Source organism: Schistocerca americana, chromosome 5, assembly GCF_021461395.2.
Source record: "Schistocerca americana isolate TAMUIC-IGC-003095 chromosome 5, iqSchAmer2.1, whole genome shotgun sequence".
Taxonomy (NCBI): domain Eukaryota; kingdom Metazoa; phylum Arthropoda; class Insecta; order Orthoptera; family Acrididae; genus Schistocerca; species Schistocerca americana.
Genome location: NC_060123.1, coordinates 560231163 through 560254494, shown reverse-complemented (window position 1 = coordinate 560254494; position 23332 = coordinate 560231163). Strand labels below are relative to the sequence as shown.

Below are 23332 nucleotides of genomic sequence, written 5' to 3'. Positions count from 1 at the left end.
GACGTAGCTGAGGACTATGCTAACTATCGTCTCGGCAAATGAGAGCGTAGTTGTCAGTGAACCTTTGCTATGAACGTCGGATGTACAACTTGGGCGAGTGCTAGTACGTCTCTCTAGACCTTACGTGTGGTGGCGCTCGGTCTGCTATCACTGACAGTGGCGACACGCCGGTCCGACGTATACTAATGGACCGCGGCCGATTTAAAGGCTACCACCTAGCAAGTGTGGTGTCTGGCGGTGACACCACATTCCTCCCCAGCAAATCGGCGAACGGTGGTGTTATAAGGCTTCCGCCCGCCGTGGGGAGGACCCCATGTTGACGTATGCGACGAGGGGGGGAGCCTAACAACAGGCGAGGCTGTGCCACCCGCACCCGGCCATTCGGTCCGAGGGGAGCTAGGAAATGCCCGAAACCTAATCCAGAGTGCACGCCAACATGCGGTGTATGCGCCCGTAAAGAGACAGGAGGGGCCGAAGGGTCGACCTCCATCAGAACGGGGCACCCGACGGGCGAAGACGACATCTGGTCCGGAGCGGGCAAGAGTTCGATGTCGGAGGACAGCTGGTCACGGGAAGCGATCGGCGGCGCGTGACCCAGGAAGGCGCCCTGCGGCTGCAGCGAAGCGTCCACTGAGGGCGGCGCCGGCGGGAGAACAGGCGGCGGCGGCGGCGGCGGCGGCGGCGGCGGCGCGTCGCCGTGGGGCAAAATGGAAGGCAGCGTCGGTAACACCTGGGGATGAGGCGAGCCAGTAGATGGGTCCCCAGGGCGCTAACCGGACGGCACCGTCGCTGAAAGCAGACGGGGAGTGGCAGAACCCGTGCGACGACAGAGGCGCAGCTGATTGAGATGCCGACGCACCTCACCAGAGGCCCCCAAAACCAGATACATAGCGCGGCCGAGGCAGCGAAGAATGCGCCCTGCGAGCCAACGCCGTGAACCTCGATAGTTGCGATAGTATACCACGTCGCCTGGAGCAAAAGCAGGCGTCTGCCGCTGCACAGGAACCTGATGCGGCGGATGCAGCAAAGACATCAAGGTTCGACGAGGACGACCGTGGAGCAACTCAGCCGGCGAGCGACCATCTCGGGGCTGAGAGCGATACGAAGACAAGAAGAGCAACAACGCGTCCTCCCGATAATGCGACTCTTTCAACTTCAACATTTGTGACTTGAAAGTGCGGACCAATCGTTCAGCGGCACCGTTTGACTGAGGCGAAAACGGCGCGGATGTCAGATGTTGAATACCATTGGCCTTGCAGAATGACTGAAATTCTGCGGACATGAATTGTGGGCCATTGTCGGAAACAATAGTCTGTGGAAGACCTTCGATGCAAAAGATAGCGGATAACGCTTGGATGGTGGCAGATGACGTCGTGGAAGACATCCTGACAACAAAAGGAAAATTACTGGAGGAATCGACAACAACCAACCATCGAGCATTCCAGAATGGACCAGCAAAATCTATGTGTAAGCGTTGCCAAGGGGAAGTGGCTTTCGGCCATGCAAAGAATTTCCGCTGTGGTGCGGATTGTTGTTCGGCACACGCCATGCAAGAAGAGCACATATTCGTAATCGCAGCATCGATTCCGAACCAAGTACAGTGCTGACGAGCAAGTTGTTTCGTTCGCACTATACCCCAATGTCCTTGGTGGAGAAGCCGTAAGACAGAGGACTGTTACGAACGAGGGACCACGACCCTGGACTGATCATTATCAGAACGCAACAGCAAAACACCGAGTCGAACAAAAAGTCTCTCCTTGTGAGCAAAAAATCGGCGAACCAACGGATCCTCGATCTGTGATTTCGACAAGGGCCATTGAGTAGCAACAAAACGCAAAACGGTAGCAAGGACAGGGTCAGCAGCTGTGGCTGTAGCTGCACGACGAAAATCAATCGGAAACGAGTCGACCACGTCATCGGTTTCCGCATCAATGAACATGCAAGCAAGTTCGGAAGAATCGAATGCTCTACCCTCAGCAACAGGCAAACGGGACAACGCATCGGCGTTTCCGTGCTTAGCAATGGACCGATACAAGATATCGTAGCGGTAGTGCGAGAGGAAAATAGACCAGCGAATGAATTTCTGCGCTGTACGTGGAGGTACAGGCTTGTTCGGATGAAAAAGCGATGTCAAAGGTTTGTGGTCTGTGATGATGGTAAAGTGACGACCATACAAGAAATCGTGAAACTTAGTAACACCAAATACGAGAGCCAAGGCTTCTTTTTCGATCTGTGAATAATTTCTTTGCGCAGACGAGAACAATTTGGACGCAAAGGCAATAGGGCGATCATGCGATCCATCTTTGTGCGCAAACACAGCACCGTTCCCGAAATCCGATGCATCTACCATCAACAAAAGGGGTGTCTGGGGATCGAATGGCGTAAGGCAAGTATTTGAAAGCAACGCCGATTTCAACTGGCGAAAGGCGCGTTCGCATTCCGTCGTCCAGACGAACGGAACACCTTTACGGCGTAAGCGATGAAGCGGAGCTGAAATGGAAGAGGCATGGGGAATATATCGGTTGTAATAATTAATTTTACCCAGCACACTTTGTAGCTGCTTCAATTTCCGCGGCGAAGGCAAGTCTTGTATGGCACGGAGGTGCTCGGGACTGGGATGTATGCCTTGGGCATTGAGTACGTGGCCCAGATATGGTAAGTCCCGAGCAAAAAACACACATTTGTCCTTCCGCAAGCGAAGACCATTTTGTCGCAAGACCTGAAATAATGTTCGGAGATTGGCTAAATGTTCTTCTTCCGTCTTTCTGGAGATCACAATATCGTCCGGATAGTTTGCTGCAGTAGGGACCGACGCACAAACAGTTTGCAGATATTGCTGAAACAATGCAGGGGCGGATGCACACCCGAATGGCAGTCTTTTGAATCGGTACAAACCAAGATGCGTGTTAACCACCAAAACGCGCTGGGATTCTTCGTCCACCGGTATTTGCAAGTACGCATCTGCTAGGTCCAACTTCGAAAAATATTTACCCGGGCACAGTTTGTCAAAAACATCTTCCGGGTGGGGTAAAGGATAAGTTGCAATCACTAATTGTGGATTCACCATTGCCTTGAAGTCCACACAAAGTCTCAATTTTCCGGAAGGTTTTGGCAAAATTACTAAGGGTGAGGCCCAGAGAGAAGCCTGCACACGTTCAATCACACCTTGTGATTCCAAATCATTTAATGTTCTTGCGACCTCATCACGCAATGCGTGGGGAACATTGCGCGCTCTGAAAAATTTCGGTTCCGCGTTTGCTTTCAGTTCCAAATGTGCTTTATAGTTTGTAGCGCAACCAAGGCCCGGTGCAAAAATGTCTGCAAATTCTTCACATAGACAAGAAACACTGGCTGAAGGCACAGTCTGATTCACTGATAGGGCCTGATTGACTATAGACAAGTTAAACAACTTAAATAAATCTAAACCAAACAAGTTCACTGCAGAAGAAGAATGAAGGACGTAAAATGACACAAGTTTTGTTTGTCCCTTGTATGTGGCAAGAAGGCTGCACTGTCCTAACACAGGGATATTCTGACCGGAATAACTATTTAACTTAACATTTGCGGCACGCAAGGGAGGTGGGCCCAGCTGTTTGTACGTGTCGTGATTGATCAGAGAAACTGCAGCTCCGGTATTGAGCTGGAATGGGATCACGTTGCCATGAATGTCCAAATCTACAAAAAGTTCATTGTCCTGTTGACGACAAGAGCGACTGTCTCGTGCAATTTGTACTGACACTGGTACAGAAGCACTTGCGACTTGACGTGATTTCCGTCGACGTCGACGCACACTGTTTGTGGGACGAACACAGTCACTGTTAGAGAGAGTGGCAATGGACGGAGGGGATTGAACTACATGAATATCCATGGGCGAAGGTTCACGAGCCTGAGTGTTCTTGGTTCGATTCCGGCGCGAAGCAAAGGGCCTGGAATGGTTTTTAGTGTCCGAACTAAGCTTTTTCTGGCAAACACTCTGAACATGTCCTTTTTTATTACAGAAAAAGCAAATAGCTTGGCGTGACGGGCAATTCTCACGCGAATGTCTGGTTGCACATTGCGGGCATGATTTTAGCACTGTATTTGCCTGCTTGGGCGGGACACGCGGCTGCGCGGATGGGCGCGAGGACTGTTTACTGTTCCGTGCAGCGCGCCCGGCTGGCCGGTTAACGTGACACACGGCTGGCGAAGTTTCAAATGATTCCTGAGCCAAGTCAAGTGTGTCTTGCCTATCCAATATGTCTATCACTTGTTGAAGGGAGGGACTGACCAGTTTCAAAATTTTCTCCCGTATACGAACATCAGAAACGTTCTGTGCAATTGCATCACGTACCATAGTATCTGAATAAGGGAGGCCACGTTCACACTCAAAAGCACAATACCTTGTAAGGCCTTGCAAAGTTGCAACCCACTCCCGATTAGTTTGCCGGCTGTACGTTTTGTACGAAAGAACGTATACCTTTTTGCAACTACATTGACTGATTCCTTGAAATATGCATCTAATGCAGACAAAATTTCTTCGTAGGACAGAGTTGCTACGTCGCGTCGGGATACAATTTCATTATCACACGGTACGTCTGGACGCCGATACACGATAATAAGTGAGGCTGCCGCTCGTTACCTTGAATTCTGTAGGCGGCGAGATAGAATCCAAATTGGCGTGACCACTCCGTCCAGCTTTCCAGTGCCGCATCAAATGGACGAAAAGGTGGTGCAACTTCATGTTGTGGCTGCGGTAGCGGTGGAGCGGCGGCGGCCGCATCGTTTTGCATCGCACGTTGACCCTGAACGAGCTGTCCAAGGGCATCCAATAAGGCCTGCGTCTGCTAATTCTGCAAGCGATAAAATTCGGACAGTACATCTGGAGATTGTGGCGAAGCCATGACACAAGTAAATTAGTTATATATAAAGGAGACCGTTTGTATCCTCGTCGCCAATTTGTAGTGTTGGCAGAAGAGCCAACACTGTTTTTCTAGAGGAGGCCGAAATGCACGCGTTTAATTACACGCTGACTGGCGTGAGGTCTGGAACAGGACAATATCTTGAGAATTGTAAATAAAGTACGTAGATGATGTAATACTTAACTTTAATCCACAATTGTAGAACATCTCTCTTGATGATACATGCTTCACATAATAAATATCAATTGAATATGGCGCCTTGCTAGGTCGTAGCAAATGACGTAGCTGAAGGCTATGCTAACTATCGTCTCGGCAAATGAGAGCGTATGTAGACAGTGAACCATCGCTAGCAAAGTCGGCTGTACAACTGGGACGAGTGCTAGGGAGTCTGACTAGCCACGCCGTGTGGCGGCGCTCGGTCTGCAATCACTGATAGTGGCGACACGCGGGTCCGACGTATATTAATGGACCGCGGCCGATTTAAAGGCTACCACCTAGCAAGTGTGGTGTCTGGCGGTGACACCACACCCAGCAGTACGTCCTCTTGCATTGATGCATGCCTGTATTCATTGTCGCATACTATCCACAAGTCCATCAAGGCACTGTTGGTCCAGATTGTCCCACCCCTCAACGGCGATTCGGCGCAGATCCCTCAGAGTGGTTGGTGGGTCACGTCGTCCATAAACAGACCTTTTGAATCTATCCCAGGCATGTTCGATAGGGTTAATGTCTGTAGAACATGCTGGCCACTCTAGTCGAGCGATGTCGTTATCCTGAAGGAAGTCATTCACAAGATGTGCATGATAGGGGCGCGAATTGTTGTGGATGAAGACTGCCTCGCCTATATGCTGCCGATATTGTTGCACTATCGGTCGGTGGATGGCATTCACGTATCGTACTACCGGAACGGCGCCTTCCATAACCACCAGCGGCGTACGTCGGCCCCACATAGTGCCACCCCAAAACAGCAGGGAACTTCTACCTTGCTGCACTCGCTGGACAGTGTGTCTAAGACATTGAGCCTGACCGGGTTGCCTCCAAACACGTCTCTGACGATTGTATGGTGGAAAGCATATGCGACACTCATCGGTGACGAGAACGTGATGCCAATCCTGAGCCGTCCACTCAGCATGTTGTTGGGCCCATCTGTACCTCGTTGCATGGTGTCGTGGTTGCAAAGATGGTCTTCGCCATGGACGTAGGGAGCGAAGTTGCGCGTCATGCAGTCTATTGCGCACAGTTTGGTTCACTCCGAGACACGTAGACACTTTCCTTGTTGAGAGCCGTTCCTGGCACAAAGTAACAATGCGGACGCAGTCGGACAGCGTTATTGGCGGTCTGGGCATGGTTGAACTACAGACAACTCGAGCCGTGTACCTCCTTCCTCGTGGAATGACTGGAGCTGGCGCTGCTCATTCATGGTTGTTTACATCTTTGGGCGGGTTTAGTGCCATCTCTGAACAGTCAAAGGGACTGTGTCTGTGATACAATATCACAACCAAAGCCTATCTCCAGGGGTTCTGGGAACCGGGGTGATGCAAAAGTTTTTTTTTTTTTTTGGTGTGTGTATCTTCACATCCAAGCATGTCTTCTGGGTCATGACTGTTTGGCATATACTATTAAAACATTTCTACCCAAGAGAAAATTGGCTATGTGTAGTGTATTTTGACAACCACGTGTGCATTACATCAAATTTCATGTATGTTTGATTAGCGAATTCTGAATACTACAAAAACGATCGATGACCATTGTTATCGATTGAGCATCATCAAATAAAGTTGGGGAAAGTACCTTCCTTCGGTTGAGATGTAACCTTACTACTAACTTCATGACTTTGAATGTACATTTGTTTCCCTTATTTTCAGGTTAAAGGGAAGCGCTAGAGACGTCATAATATACTTTCAGGATGTGGTGAAGAGCACTGTGGAGTACCGCGAACAACACAGCGTTGTCCGCAATGACTTCCTGCACCTGATGATACAGCTCAAGAACAAGGGTTTCATTGACGAACAAAGCAAAACGGGATCCCAAGAAATTGATAACTGGAGTAAGTATGAACATATAACTCAACGAACGTGTGGTCAGACAAGTTTGTCACTTCTTCAACAAGTATCTGGAATGTTATTTTATTCAGAAACAGCTGAAGGCGCGAATCGCATAAATATTTTTTTTAATTATTTTTACGCTCTTATACCGGAAATGATATTCATAAGATGGAGCCAATGTGAATATCCCACACATCACCACAAAGAGAAAGAACAGGATAGTGCCTAATTACGAGATTAGTAATGAATATTTTGAGCACTTCGTATCATATAAGTATTTAGCAGTAATAGTAACAAAGAGATCACACAGTAATCGCATTATTGTAATTTTTTATACTTGCGGTACATTAACTCTGCTGGTACTGCGAACGGCTGAAAGCAAGGGGAAACTACAGCCGTAATTTTTCCCGAGGGCATGCAGCTTTACTGTATGGTTAAATGATGATGGCGTCCTCTTGGGTAAAATATTTCGGAGGTAAAATAGTCCCCCATTCGGATCTCCGGGCGGGGACTACTCAAGAGGACGTCGATATCATGAGAAAGAAAACTGGTGCTCTACGGATCGGAGCGTGGAATGTCAGATCCCTTATTCGGGCAGGTAGGTTAGAAAATTTAAAAGTGAAATGGATAAGTTAAAGTTAGACATAGTGGGAATTAGTGATTCAATCTGTATATTGAGCAAGCAGTAAAGGAAACAAAAGAAAAATTCGGAGTAGGTATTAAAATCCATGGAGAAGAAATAAAAACTTTGAGGATCGCCGATGACATTGTAATTCTGTCAGAGACAGCAAAGGACTTGGAAGAGCAGTTGAACGGAATGGACAGTGTCTTGAAAGGAGGATATAAGATGGACATCAACAAAAGCAAAACGAGGATAATGGAATGTAGTCGAATTAAGTCGGGTGATGCTGAGGCAATTAAATTAGGAAATGAGAGACTTAAAGTAGTAAACGAGTTTTGCTATTTGGAGAGAAAAATAGCTGATGATGGTCTAAGTAGAGAGGGTATAAAATGTAGACTGGCAATGGCAAGGAAAGTGTTTCTGAAGAAGAGAAATTTGTTAACATCGAATATAGATTTAAGTTTTAGGAAGTCGTTTCTGAATATATTTGTATGGAGTGTAGCCATCTATGGAAGTGAAACGTGGACGATAAATAGTTTAGACAAGAAGAGAATAGAAGCTTTCGATATGTGGTGCTACAGAAGAATGCTGAAGATTAGATGGGTAGATCACGTAACTGACGAGGAAGTATTGAATAGAATTGGGGAGAAGAGGTGTTTGTGGCACAACTTGACAAGAAGAAGGGACCGGTTGGTAGGACATGTTCTGAGGCATCAAGGGATCACAAATTTAGCATTGGAGGGCAGTGTGGAGGGTAAAAATCGTAGAGGGAGACCAAGAGATGAATACACTAAGCAGATTCAGAAGAATGTAGGTTGCAGTAAGTACTGGGAGATAAAGAAGCTTGCACAGGATAGAGTAGCATGGAGAGCTGCATCAAACCAGTCTCAGGACTGAAGACCACAACAACAACAACAAATAATTTTGTGGATGGGATTGATGAAACTTCCATCCACGCATTGGTCCCAGGATCCACTGTTTATTCAAATATACCCGGGAAAGGAATGATAAGAGATGGTTTCTAAAATTCGTTGAGAATGCTGCGTTTCTCAGGCAGTACAAAAATTGATGCTTTATATCACCTCTCAAAAGTTCAATTCATTATTGACGGATTGTGCCAAAATTTTAAAGTTACTCTTTTCAACAACCGTCCTACCCGAAACGTAGCTAAGACCAACGGAAAAGAGTTACTCACAATATAACGTCTGTAAAATATATCTTTTGTAGTTAGTTAATGGCTTATTATAGAGCACCGACTTGTGCTGCTCTGCTTTAAGACACAACGATAAGCGTAAATTACCATGTGATGATTATTGGATTTTAGAAAATACACAGTCCCTAAATATCACAAAAACTACAATGAAAAAACGGGCGAGAAGAAACATATACATTTGCAAATTAGGACTTACTTACAGGCTTTCCTGAGTGGCTAGCTCCATAGAAAAGTTGAGTGAGATCCCAGCTGCTTTCCTCTAACAAAACCGTCTAGCAACCAAATGAGCCTTTCTCATCCTACGACATAATGCGTTACTTCGTTGGTAGAATACAACGTTAGTGGGATGAACTCACTATTATCAAATACAGTAATTGTACTAATGGCACGATTTCGTTTCACAGAATTTACGATCGACGACGTGACAGCACAGTCGATCCTGTTTTACGCCGCAGGATTCGAAACATCGTCGACAACCATGAGTTTCGCCCTCTATGAACTGGCTCTCAATCACGATGTACAGAAGCGACTGCACGAGGAGGTGGACGCGACGCTGAAAGAGAACGCAGGACAGTTGACGTACGAGGCCATTTCCAGCATGAAATATCTCGACAAGGTCGTCGCAGGTGAGTTTCTGCAGACCAGCACAACATAAACCGACATAACTAAAGTGATTGCCTTCTTTTCATTTTCACACAGGCAATCTATATTTGCAGGACCCAACAGATTCCACAGAACTACCCTAAAATAATTTTTCACTCTGTAGCTCATTGTAAGCTGCCGTTAAATTTCGTGGCAGAGTAAAATTGTGTACAAGATACGTACGCCCACACAGACCTCCCTATACCGAATGAATTAATTGGAATTGCTAGAAAATGACATATGTCGATGTTTGAGTACTGATCCGAAAGCTTCATTACATTCTTTCTAGATTATTTACTTGAAAAGGCGCACTTTTTCCAATGTCTATATATAAGTAATAAGCACTCCGTCTTCAGACCATGAGTGGCATCCCGAAAAATGGCAACAGCATATGGCGGCCTGGATGGTCCCCCATCCGAGTGCCGACCACGCCCGACAGCGGTTAACTTCGGTGATCTCACGGGAACCGGTGTATCCACTGCAGCAAGGCCGTTGCCCTAATGTGTATATATAAAGGGTGTAAATTTTTAGTTGACGCACCAGAATAACTCGAAAAATAAGCTTCACACGAAAAAAATGTGTAAAATCCAAAGTCGATTATTTTCGAGGAGGACATCAGCTGGTACTAAAATTAGTCCGCCACCCCAGCCTCCTGGGGATGGAGCGGGAGGCAACTTTAAAATTTCAAATCGGAACCCCCATTTCTTATTGCAGAATCAGACTCTACATAAAAAACTACGTACGTTTTGTCTTAAAGATTTGTTTTGATTCTTCGTAGTTCTCGCTGTAATTAAAAAAAATCCATGTTCTCGTTTTTGCGCGGAAAATGGTCACGGATAGATAAAGAACTTATTTACTTCGTAAATTTTGATTCACTAAAACTAAAACTCTCCCTCTCTCCCCATAGGGTGGGGTTTGATAGAGAGGAATTAGAGTTTTCCAAATGTTGACCCGAATATTAATTTTTTCCCGCAGATTCGGATAAATTTTGTTTGTTTCGTGGTCATGAGGCCAAACAATTTTTAATTATCAAACAAATCATCTTCCTAGCTAACGAACTAACCAAACATTTTTCATGTTTTTGACCATAGCCAGTTAAATCCCACTCCTGCAATCCGACGTTAGACGCCAATCATTTCGTAAGGAAATCTGTCATCTTAACTGCCAATGTTGGTATTTCGTATTCTTTCCCCAGTGTAGCTACTACTTGCGCACTGCTTGAAGCCTCATGGAGGCTACCTGAGACAACAGAAATCGAGGGAATTTGCCGTGTACTGACAAGTTTACTTCGCTAGAAACGTAGTTTGACTACGTAGGTAGGCGAATTAAGAATGGCGTTTGCTTTTCTGTAGAAAACCAGGCGTGACACGTGGAGTTAACGGCACACAAATAGAGACGACAGTGCCAGTGTATAAAGGTTATTTGCTGGAGTGACGTTGGTAGCTATCTGAAACAAGTAAACATCGGTCAGAAGTCGTAACCTTGTTCCGACGTTTGTCGTTTCTGCTGCTCGCATGAGTTACCAAGTGCCTTATTGGAGTGCAAGACTTATTGACAGCTGGCAACGCGCGTTACGTGCCCAGACAGACAGAAATCAACACGTTGAGAGTGGAACTGATTTCACTGGGCTTTTCGCTGAGGCGTCAGTCCTGCTTGCCGGCGATCACTTGTGTTGAGTTGGCGTATAAAGGGATATGTAATGCTGCGCCGGCCAGGGTGGCCGAGCGGTTCTAGGCGCTACAGTCTGGAACCGCGCGACCGCTACGGTCGCAGGTTCGGATCTTGCCTCGGGCATGGATGTGTGTGATGCCCTTAGGTTAGTTAGGTTTAATTAGTTCTAAGTTCTAGGCGACTGATGACCTCAGAAGTTAAGTCCCATAGTGCTCAGAGCCATTTGAACCACCCGAACTGCCGCCGTGCTGGATACGTCAACAGAATGTATGTACTCCATCTCACGGTTGTTCAGTTGTAATTAGGGATCGAAAAAATGACCAATTAAACCGATACCGAGATTTTCGTTCTGAATAAACGGTATTTTTCGGTATTTGTTTGGTCTCGGTTATAACAGATTTTTTTAATTTTTTACTAATAACTGTGTAAAAAATCGAAATTTCAAAGAGCCCTAGCAGCAGTGCTAAAGTTTCTCGTTTGTAAGAAAACCTCTTTCTGAAAAATGAGCAATTTTTATTTGTAAAATTTACATTGATTTGAAATACTGCGTTATTGTAGAAAATGGAAAAAGCGTTCAGTACTACTTTAATAACAACGCCGACAGAAACGAACAACAAGCACATGCCGTGAAAATGTGTACAGCATTGCTGATACAATAATGTCCGTGTTGCCTTGTGTCGTTGCTTAAGGTAAGCGTGTACGTGCAGTGTGCAAGATTTGCCCCCACGTGGTCTATACGGTAGCTTCTCGCTGTCGTTGCTGGACATCCGTTGTATTGCAGACTGGCACGAACCCTAGTCTGGACGTATTTCTCCGAAGTGACGTAGCAGAGAAGTACAAGGCTTCGGTTGCTTTAAAAGATTTAAGATTTGTCTGCCATTTCTATGAAATAATAATAGAGGGAAGATATTAGGGCAACAGCCATAAATTAAAAACTGACAATAACTCATTCATAGTATACAATAAGAACAGAAAGTAGCTTCGCTGCTGCCTGTGTTCTCATTGTACCGCCTTTATTTGCTAGTAGTCCCTGAAAATGGACGAATTAACACAAAAACAGAGTCAGTTTTCACCCTTTGCTACTCACTATACGTAACGCCAAAACAGTGGAATGATCCCCAATTACAACATGATTTTTGAGCAGAGCTTCAAAAATTTAGAATCAGTCGGAGAATACTGGTGATTTATTGTAGTATTCAACCACTTGTCACTTTTCTAAAATACACTGTGAATGGTGGACGGGCCGAACGGCTCTAGGCGCTTCAGTCTGGAACCGCGCGACGCGACGGTCGCAGGATCGAATCCTGCCTCGGGCATGGATGTGTGTGATGTCCTTAGGTTAGTTAGGTTTAATTAGTTCTAAGTTCTAGGGGACTGATGACCTCAGAAGTTAAGTCCCATAGTGCTCAGAGCCATTTGAACCAATGGTGGACGGGCTTAGTTTCGGTTATTTCTCTATTTAATTTAACATTGTGAGTCTGTGTATTTTGAAACCGAGAGAGTCGAATTTTTTCAATCTTTCTTAGAGTTCTATTTTTATTACAGGAAGTAATGGGAATAAAAAACCGACAATCGATTATTTCAGAAACCAATTATTCTGAGAGGTTTTAACAATCAGGTCAAAATGGCGTGGAAAAGTCCATATAATCGAAAACCGATTGTTTCTGCGCTAACCGCAATCCCTAGTTGGAATATTAAAAGGAGTGAACTTGTCTGATGCCTCAGTAAATGATCGAAGTACGTGATTTGATCCTCTATGCAATCAACCGAATTTTGTATGTTTTACGACTACCCATGGTGCCAAAGTGAGCAATGAAAATGTGCAAAAATGTATCAAAATTGATGACCTCTGTCTACTTTTGTCAAAGATGAATACTCAAACACATCAACGAACAAACAAATATTTATGCTACACAAGCGACAGTGGTTTACAAACGTTTGAATCAGTGGATGCGAACAAACAAGAACGAGGAAAACGGTGTTTGAATTAATTTTGTGGATTCAATTAAACGAAATAAAACGGTGTTTCAAATAATTTTGTCCCCACATGAACCATGGACTTTGCCGTTGGTGGGGAGGCTTGCGTGCCTCAGCGATACAGATGGCCGTACCGTAGGTGCAACCACAACGGAAGGGTATCTGTTGAGAGGCCAGGCAAACATGTGGTTCCTGAAGAGGGGCAGCAGCCTTTTCAGTAGTTGCAGGGGCAACAGTCTGGATGATTGACTGATCTGGCCTTGTAACACTAACCAAAACGGCCTTGCTGTGCTGGTACTGCGACCGGCTGAAAGCAGGGGGAAACTACATTTGTAATTTTTCCCAAGGGCATGCAGCTTTACTGTATGGTTAAATGATGATGGCGTCCTCTTGGGTAAAATATTCCGGAGGTAAAATAGTCCCCCATTCGGATCTCCGGGCGGGGACTACTCAAGAGGACGTCGTTATCAGGAGAAAGAAAACTGGCGTTCTGCGGATCGGAGCGTGGAATGTCAGATCCCTTAATCGGGCAGGTAGGTTAGAAAATTTAAAGAGGGAAATGGATAGGTTAAAGTTAGATATAGTGGGAACTAGTGAAGTTCGGTGGCAGGAGGAACATGACTTTTCGTCAGGTGAGTAGAGGGTTATAAATACAAAATCAAATAGGGGTAATGCAGGAGTAGGTTTAATAATGAATAAAAAAGTAAGAGTGCGGGTAAGCTACTACAAACAGCATAGTGAACGCATTATTGTGGCCAAGATAGACACGAAGCCCACACCTACTACAATAGTACAAGTTTATATGCCAACTAGCTCTGCAGATGACGAAGATATTGATGAAATGTATGATGAGATAAAAGAAATTATTCAGGTAGTGAAGGGAGACGAAAATTTAATCGTCATGGGTGACTGGAATTCGAGAGTAGGAAAAGAGAGAGAAGGAAACATAGTAGTTGAATATGGATTGGGGCTAAGAAATGAAAGAGGAAGCCGCCTGGTAGAAGTTTGCACAGAGCATAACTTAATCATAGCTAACACTTGGTTCAAGGATCATAAAAGAAGGTTGTACACATGGAAGAATCCTGGAAATACTAGATGGTATCAGATAGATTATACAATGGTAAGACAGAGATTTAGAAACCAGGTATTAAATTGTAAGACATTTCCAGGGGCAGATGTGGACTCTGACCACAATCTATTGGTTATGAGCTGTAGATTAAAACTGAAGAAACTGCAAAAAGGTGGGAATTGAAGGAGATGGGATCTGGACAAACTGATTAAACCAAAGGTTGTACAGAGTTTCAGGGAGAGCATAACGGAACAATTGTCACAAATGGGGGAAAGAAATACAATAGAAGAAGAATAGGTAGCTCTGAGGGATGAAGTAGTGAAGGCAGCAGAGGACCAAGTAGGTAAAAAGACGAGGGCTAGATGAAATCCTTGGGTAACAGAAGAAATATTGAATTTAATTGATGAAAGGAGAAAATATAAAAATGCAGTGAATGAAGCAGGCAAAAAGGAATACAAACGTCTTAAAAATGAGATCGACAGGAAGTGCAAAATGGCTAAGCAGGGATGGCTAGAGGACAAATGTAAGGATGTAGAGGCTTATCTCACGAGGGTTAAGATAGACACTGCCTACAGGAAAATTAAAGAGACCCTTGGAGGAAAGCAGTAAAGGAAACAAAAGAAAAATTCGGAGTAGGTATTAAAATCCATGGAGAAGAAATAAAAACTTTGAGGATCGCCGATGACATTGTAATTCTGTCAGAGACAGCAAAGGACTTGGAAGAGCAGTTGACGGAATGGACAGTGTCTTGAAAGGAGGATATAAGATGAACATCAACAAAAGCAAAACGAGGATAATGGAATGTAGTCGAATTAAGTCGGGTGATGCTGAGGCAATTAGATTAAGAAATGAGACACTTAAAGTAGTAAAAGAGTTTTGTTATTTGCGGAGCAAAATAACCGATGATGGTCGAAGTAGAGAGGATATAAAATGGTGACTGCCAATGGCAAGAAAAGCGATTCTGAAGAAGGGAAATTTGTTAACATCGAGTATAGACTTAAGTGTCAGGAAGTCGTTTCTGAAAGTATTTGTCTGGAGTGTAGCCATGTACGGAAGTGAAACATGGGCGATAAATAGTTTGGACAAGAAGAGAATAGAAGCTTTCGAAATGTGGTGCTACAGAAGAATGCTGAAGATTAGATGGGTAGATCACATAACTAATGTGGAGGTATTGAATAGAATTGGGGAGAAGAGGATTTTGTGGCACAACTTGACAAGAAGAAGGGGCCGGTTGGTAGGACATGTTCTGAGGCATCAAGGGATCCCAAATTTAGCATTGGAGGGCAGTGTGGAGGGTAAAAATCATAGAGGGAGACCAAGAGATCAATACACTAAGCAGATTCAGAAGGACGTAGGTTGCAGTAAGTACTGGGAGCTGAAGAAGCTTGCACAGGCTAGAGTGGCATGGAGAGTTGCATCAAACCAGTCTCAGGACTGAAGACCACAACAACAACAACAAATAATTTTGTGGATGGGATTGATGAAACTTTCATCTACGCAATGGTTCCAGGATCCACTGTTTATTCAAATATACCCGGGAAAGGAATGATAAGAGATGGTTTCTAAAATTCGTTGAGAATGCTGCATTTCTCAGGCAGAACAAAAATTGATGCTTTATATCACCTCACAAAAGTTTAATTCATTATTGACGGATTGTACCAAAATATTTTAACTATTATGATCCTTCTGAAAAACTATGTATCGACGAGCACGAATTATATTCAGGAATATGTGAAACAAAAGAGACACGAATGTTATATCAGAATGTTTAAATTCTACTGCGATAATGGATACTGCTCCACTTTCCAGATTTACGCTGGTAAACTAGTTGATAAATAAAACAACACAGCGACAAATGTTATGATGAGTTTGTGTCAAGATCTATTCAATATATGCTATGCATTATATACCGATAATTGGTATACCAGTGTAGATTTGGCAAGCAAACTTTTAACAAAGAATACGCTTTTGGTTTGTACCCTTCTACTAAATCGCAAAAGAATGCCCAAAGAAATTGTTACGACCAAATTGAAACTCGGGCAAGTGATTGCAAAAGAGGACGGTCAAGGAATCAGAGTCCTGAAATGGATACACAAAAGAGACGTTTCCGTTCTTTCCGTCATACATGCTAGTGGGAGGGATTTATCGAAAGACAAAAATTGTTACGAAATGTTACGGGGAAAATCTGCTATTGGCCTTTCTGATCAGATGAGTGCATATGGCAGTCCACTGAGAAAGACAGTAAAATTGTATCGGAAGTTAGCATTCGATCTTTTTCTGAACGCCGCTAGTGTGATTGTGTTGTATGTATTGCAACATGTGACGGGACAGAAAATGTCAAACAGAATATACCAGAACCAGTTGGCAGATACGATCACACGGTATTCACGTGGAGTAACTCCAGTCAGTGTCGATACAGGATGAAGGAAACATCAGTTGGAAGCAGAGGAAGGAAAGACGCATGAATTGCGTAAAAATTTTTATGAAAGTTACAAGACGAACACAGAAACACTCGGGCGCAATTCGCTTACAAAATTAACTAAACAGGTGCTTGATTAGCTTTTGTAATAAATGCAAATCTAACCCCATCTCTGTACTGAATGTTTTAATAAACTACATTAAAATTTGACGTGGGCTATTTAACGTTGATGCTGCGGCTCCCAAGCACTGATTTTGTCCAGACGAAAAGTGCACTCATCTCCATAGGACTGGTGGCGCGCTTTGCGTGTTAAAAAAAGAAAAAGAGCACGAAAGGCAACCAAAGGGACAGAGAAAATTATAACCTCACACCCCTACCTCTATTTATTTGGCTAACTCGATTTTAGCGTTGCTAACGAGTACGTTAGACTTCTTCAAAACAATCGTGCACCAATAGCTAATAATATTTGAAGGTTTTTTAAGAATGTGTCAAATAACTGTCACAGTGGTGCAAGTGAGCGTCATGTTTTGCATGGAAACACAGTGATTTTACCGTCGGTTACGTTTTAGTGTCCTCATACTTTCTACTGCACTGCATATTATGTGACAGACTCTGCTAGATTCTCTCCTAATCACTGTAACTAACACCGGTATTTTGTCAGTGAAGTATGAACCTGAAGCGCACCGAACATGGTGGAGCAGTTCGCAAGGAACAAAGTTCATATCTCCGTCGGAAAACCTGATACACACTGTCTGTGGCTTCCGTTATCAGGCCAGGCTACAACCAATGGTACGTCACTCGAGTATCCTTCCCAGCCCATTGAGCAAGTGATCGTTTTCAAAGTATCTTGACGTCAATGGAGCATTAACGGGTCCTGTAAAACAGAGATGTAAAGTCTAATGTAGTTGAATTAGCTTGGTTACTAGAAATAGGATAACGAACAAACGGTGGTTAGCAAGATTCCTCAAAACTGGGAGTTCCGGCAGCCATTTCCCTTGTTTATAAACTACTTGTGGTATTTTCGAAAATGCTTCAAAATTTTATCGCTTCTCACAGAAGTCAGAGTTCCACGAAAAGATGTAAATTGATTGACTGATGATGACACACTTAACTGAGAATGCGGAAGCTGGGAAAAACAAAGAGTAAGAGACTTAACAATACTTAATACCTCGCAGCTAAGCAGTCTAGAACACTTGTCACCGAACTTTACACTTTAAAGGGTTCATATGTTTCGTATCTGTAACGAGGCAGATAGTAATGGTCTAATTGTATTCAGCTCTTGGGTAACAGCAACGTCGAGATAGTGTACTAAAGCTGTAAAGTGTCAGGCAAATCCAACACCTTTCATGAAAACCCTGACATGATAAGCAAATCCAGTAGTATGTCACATAGCTCCGAATAAATCGTGACATTAAATTAACCAAAGTAATACGAGTAACGAGTGAGCAAATGAAATACCACAGACTAATACAAGAATGCCTAAATGCATGTCATAGCTTCCCACCGTGAGACAGACGCAGTTCCGAGGGGAGAAACGAGAACAGAAGCCGAGAGCAGAACCGTGTTAAGCTGGAAGGCCCTACGATAAGGGACGGACGGACACCCACGTCGTCAGTTAACTGCTAGGACCACGCCACCTGCAAGTTTTTAGCGTGAGACTTTTTCGCGTCTCTGTTACGTCAAGACCACCCCCCAGCCCATGTTAAAAGCTGGAGCCCTCCAGAAGAACAGTGTAGATCTTACGATAACACAAAAAGGGCTACACTACCCGCAAGTTTTAGTGTGAGACTTTTCCGCGTCTCTGTTATGTTAGGACCACCCCCCAGTCCATGTTAAAAGATAGAGCCCTCCAGAAGAACAGTATAGATCTTACGATAACGCTAAAAGGACCACACCAGCTGCAAGTTTTAGCGTGAGACTTTTTCGCTTCTCTGTTACGTTGCAAACTTTAAAAACATTGCCCCACCACGAAAAGTATAACGTTTCTCATTGGATAGACAGAATTGTTGTAGGCGGAGCTTAAGGTTAACATTGAGACCCTGATTGGTCAGATGAAAACACAGCCAGATAGTTTTCTTTAAACCAACTTCGGTAAACTGTAGTAAGGAGAAGTTAGGGGAGAGTTGCTTCAGAGTTGCTTCGGAGACGGCGAGGTGAGCGGAGCTGTGCTGCCCGACGCCCCCTGACGAACACCGACAAGGTAATGAACGCACGCGATGCCGCATAGCAGCGCATAAAGCTTCACTCAGAAGTCGCATCTGTTACATCCCCTTTTTGCGTAATGCTAGTGTCGATCGTCAATTAAAGCTCATGGTGTTCACATTTGCCACTTGAAGTAAAAATCTGAAACGCGATGATTTTTCTGTTATATAGTTATTGAGAAGCCACATCAGCCACTGTAATTTACGACAAGTTAGATAAGTAATTAAAGATAATTGAGGGTCACTGTAGACCATTTTGATAGTTTTCTCTTTTGTGAAACTTAATTTAAACCTAGATTATAGATGTGATATGGCATAGGTCATCCTTCGATCCATTGTAGAACTTGGAAACCCATTCAGGAATATTCGTTCACATTTTTGTTGAACGCAGTCGGTTTTTACCATCCTGTATTAAAACATTTCCTTTTATCAATAGTGCAATTTATAAACGATGTTTTGTGAGTAGAATAAAACTTCCAATGGTAAACTTAACTGCTTTTTCGACGTTATTTTACCAGCTAACTAAAAATAGGAAAGCCTTGAACCCCTTCCACTAAATTTAGTTAGTATTAAGATTCTTTTACAGGGAGTGCAGTGGAGCTGACGCTGAGATCACTAAGTATTTGGTTATATCATCGCTAGTGTCACTGAACTCTTCTGAATTCTACATGTCATGTGTGGTCTGGCGTCTCCTTACCAGCAACAGGTCCCAGGTTCAAACTAGTCAATTCCCTAAAAAACACGCTCAGAGCGTCGTTGCGCGAAAGTGGTAGGGAGACACGATATAGAACAAACAGACACCACGCAGAATGTTTAGAAGGCAATTTGAAACAACGAAAATGGAATAACATATTTCATCACAACCAAATACATTTAAAAAAGTTAGATCACGCTGAGATCTTTAATTGGGCAGTGATTGTCGACACCGCCACCTGATGAGTTTCTGTAATAAATTAATTAAACCTCCGTGGAAGGATAGAATTCGTATTTTTGTTCGATACAGTAGATTAGGTTTGACAATTCGCTTGATTTGCGCCTTTGGTTCTGTATAATTAGAATTTGTGCGAGATTGATTAGTTCGAAACCGAACACGGTTTCATAACTGCGACAGGGATTCAATAGCCAGCGCCACACATATTTTTCTCGGCGAATTTCGGTTGAAATAATGCGGAATTTGTTGTGGGTCAACGGGGAATATTGCCGCCGCAGCCCCTGTAGTTTCATGTAGTTCCGATAGGTGGCGACGCCATCCGTTCACGTAGCCTTCAAACTGGCGTCTGTAATGGAGCAGAGAGCTGTCACTGAGTTTCTTTTGGCGGAAAACCAGAGCATTGCAGGTATTCGTAAGGGCTTGCAGAATGTCTCCGGAGACATTGTAACGCACACCGGCTGATGGCACATAGCTGTCACTCCTGTAATGCTGGAACGTGCGGACACTCTCATTCCATACTATAGTGCCTGTGTTGCTCAGAAGTACTGTGTTCAGAAGGATTGCATGTCCGAAGGAACATTGCATCGTACTCCTGAACAACTCAGGCACTATCGTATTTATCCGTCGGCACCGAGCAACCGGCTTTCAATTAAAATGTTTCCCCTGTACGGGAATATCCATAATGGATGTACAAGTGCATGATTGACGACATGTGAAAGTTTTGATCTGACCGTGAAGTGTGCTCAGATAGCTTAACGGCAAGACAATTGTAGTGTCACCGCCAGACACCACACTTGCTAGGTTGTAGCCTTTAAATCGGCTGCGGTCCGTTAGTATACGTCGGACCCGCGTGTCGCCACTATCAGTGACTGCAGACCGAGCGCCGCCACACGGCAGGTCTAGTCTAGAGAGACTCCCTAGCACTCGCCCCAGTTGTACAGCCGACTTTGCTAGCGATGGTTCACTGTCTGCATACGCTCTCATTTGCAGAGACCACAGTTTAGCATAGCCTTCAGCTACGTCATTTGCTACGACCTAGCAAGGCTCCATATTTTTCGTCAGAGTTCAAGATGGCTGACAACAACAACTTGTCATTAACCGCAGCAGTTGCATGTACCACAATTGCACTGTGTGCACATGCGGAAGAGAAGCTGGGGAAACAAAGGAAACGTACCAGGGTGAAGCATTCAACAAAACTTGTTACGTGAGTTTATAGTGGAGGACGTCAAGTAATACATCAATTACTTAAGAATGGATGAGCATACATTTCTGTATGTGCTCGGTGAAGTGATTCCTCATATCTCAAAGCACAATACTCACTTAAGGGGGGGTAGGACGTCAAATGGGCTGACTTGGAGCGGGAGAGGCACCACAAGACATTTTATTTTCTACTGTCTATACTTTTACAAATAAATCCATAAAACTTTGTCAGCAGGACCAGGAAGGATTCAGGATTCACACTCATAGCAGTGGAAGTGCAAAATCATAACATAATAAATAACAAAATAATTTTTTTTAGATATGAAATTTCATCATTTTTCACTTACTGTTGGCTGCATTTGTTGCTATAGGTACATTTTTCTTCACAATTAAGAGAGATTCTTTGATGAATTTTGCACAGCACACTAACCATACTTACAGGTGTATGAAACTCTAGAATTTTCCAAATCTATTAAAAACTGCGGTAAAAATTGAGATAATTAACTACAAAATTTGATTTTTTTCTAAACATAAAGTATAAAACGTAACAGTTCATTCATTTTTCATAAATTAAATACATTCTAGAGTTTCAGACACCTGTAACTATGGTTTGTATGCTGTGAAAAATTCATCGAATGGTCTCTTACTTATGAAGAAAAGTGTACCTATAGCATCAAATGCAGCCAATAGTAAGTGAAAAAATGATGAAATATCACATGTAAAAAAAATTATTTTGTTATTTTTTGAACTTCCGCTGCTACGAGTGTCAATCCTGAATCCTTCCTGGTCATGCTCACAAAGTTTTATGAATTTGCTTGTAAAAATATAGACAGTGGAAATTAAAATGTCCTGTGGTGCCTCTCCTGCTCCAAGTCGGCCCGTTTGACGTCCTACCCCATTTAAGAACTGCTATATCTGCAGAAGACAGGCTCACTGTACCACTCCAATTCCTTGCTGCAGGAGAGAGTTAGGTTACGATAGGTTAGGTTAGGTTAGATTCAGGTCTCCAATCTTCGTAATCTATTTTTGTATTCAGGGCGCCTCACGTTGTAAAGCGCGTCATCAGCTTCATACATCTCTATTAATTTTGTGGTTGTCAGTACACACCAATTGTATTTACTGGCAATGTTTAATAAAAACAATACAGATGACAGAACGCTGCAGCGATGCTAGTCCTCCACGTGATAACACGTCACATTGCAGTGAACAGAAGACAAGCGCCTTATTTGATCAAATCTACAGTGAGGCCCTAGATTTGATCAAATATTTGACGACATTTGACAAAGTTCCCTATTACACCATCAAATTTCTTTGACAAAGATATTGGACAAAGAAATTTAATAGTGTAATACCGGTCTAAGGCGGTCGCATTGAACGGAAATTATGTTGAAAAATAGGATTTTATAGTCAAAACCGTCGGGAATAATATGGTGAATTGGAATCCTGAAGAAACCCAACTTGCTGTCAGAAAACAAAAAAAAAAAAATGTGTTGCGTCACTTATTGGACGCTACTCGCAGAACGAACCGGTCTAGAACTGAGTTACCTGTAGTTCATACATCATCTGATGGCCGAAAAGTATCAAAATAAAACAATTTAATGCAACAGTAAGAAAGACATTTTGGAAAAGATGTATGTAGCGCTTCGTTTTCATTTTAGCGAAGTCGCTGAAAATCTTGAAAACTATAAATTTGTAACCGCTATTGCGTGTGTCAGTTACTTCATTTCCTATACACATTCATTTCGTTCCACAGAGACTCTTAGAAAACACCCACCGTTTAATCACTATTGCGTGTGTCAGTTACTTCCTTTCCTATACACATTCATTTCGTTCCACAGAGACTCTTAGAAAACACCCACCGGCAGCTGGCACTGACCGAAGATGCGCACGCGACTTCCAGCTTCCTGATGGAGGACCTCTTATTGAGAAAGGGACGCCTGTGTTCGTCCCGATTTACGCCCTCCACCACGACCCCGAGTACTACCCAGAACCACAACGCTTCGACCCCGAGAGGTTCTCAGAAGAGCAGAAAGCGGCGAGACACCCATACGTATACATGCCCTTCGGCGAGGGACCCCGGAACTGTATAGGTAAGTCCTCAGACTCTTACTATGGGTACAGCAGACAAAGCATGTGAAAAATTTACGATTGTTTGCAACACATTTGAAGTGACGCATTTCTTTATTAACAACTGCTTCATCTAAGATAGTTGTTTGATAACCGACGTCGGTTACGTTTTCTTGGACAACTGGGTTTCGTTTTGTAATAATCGTGATTTTGAAGCCGCTTCTTTCCCTCTATCTATGTTTCCTTTGGAAAATAACCGCCGGCCGCGGTGGCCGAGTGGTTCTAGGCGCTTCAGTCCGGAACCACGCGGCTGCTACGGTCGCAGGTTCGAATCCTGCCTCGGGCATGGATGTGTGTGATCTCCTTAGATTACTTAG

At 43.8% G+C, this 23332-nt stretch overlaps 1 protein-coding gene across 1 annotated transcript in view; it reads left to right on the top strand.

Annotated features, from left to right (window-relative positions):
* LOC124616153 (cytochrome P450 6k1-like) overlaps positions 1-23332 on the top strand; it is a 53946-nt gene that overhangs the window by 30169 nt on the left and 445 nt on the right. The window contains exons 5-7 of the mRNA XM_047144432.1: positions 6764-6945; positions 9183-9404; positions 22727-22978. Of these exons, the coding sequence (XP_047000388.1) occupies positions 6764-6945; positions 9183-9404; positions 22727-22978 (656 nt within the window). The remainder of the gene's footprint in view (positions 1-6763; positions 6946-9182; positions 9405-22726; positions 22979-23332) is intronic.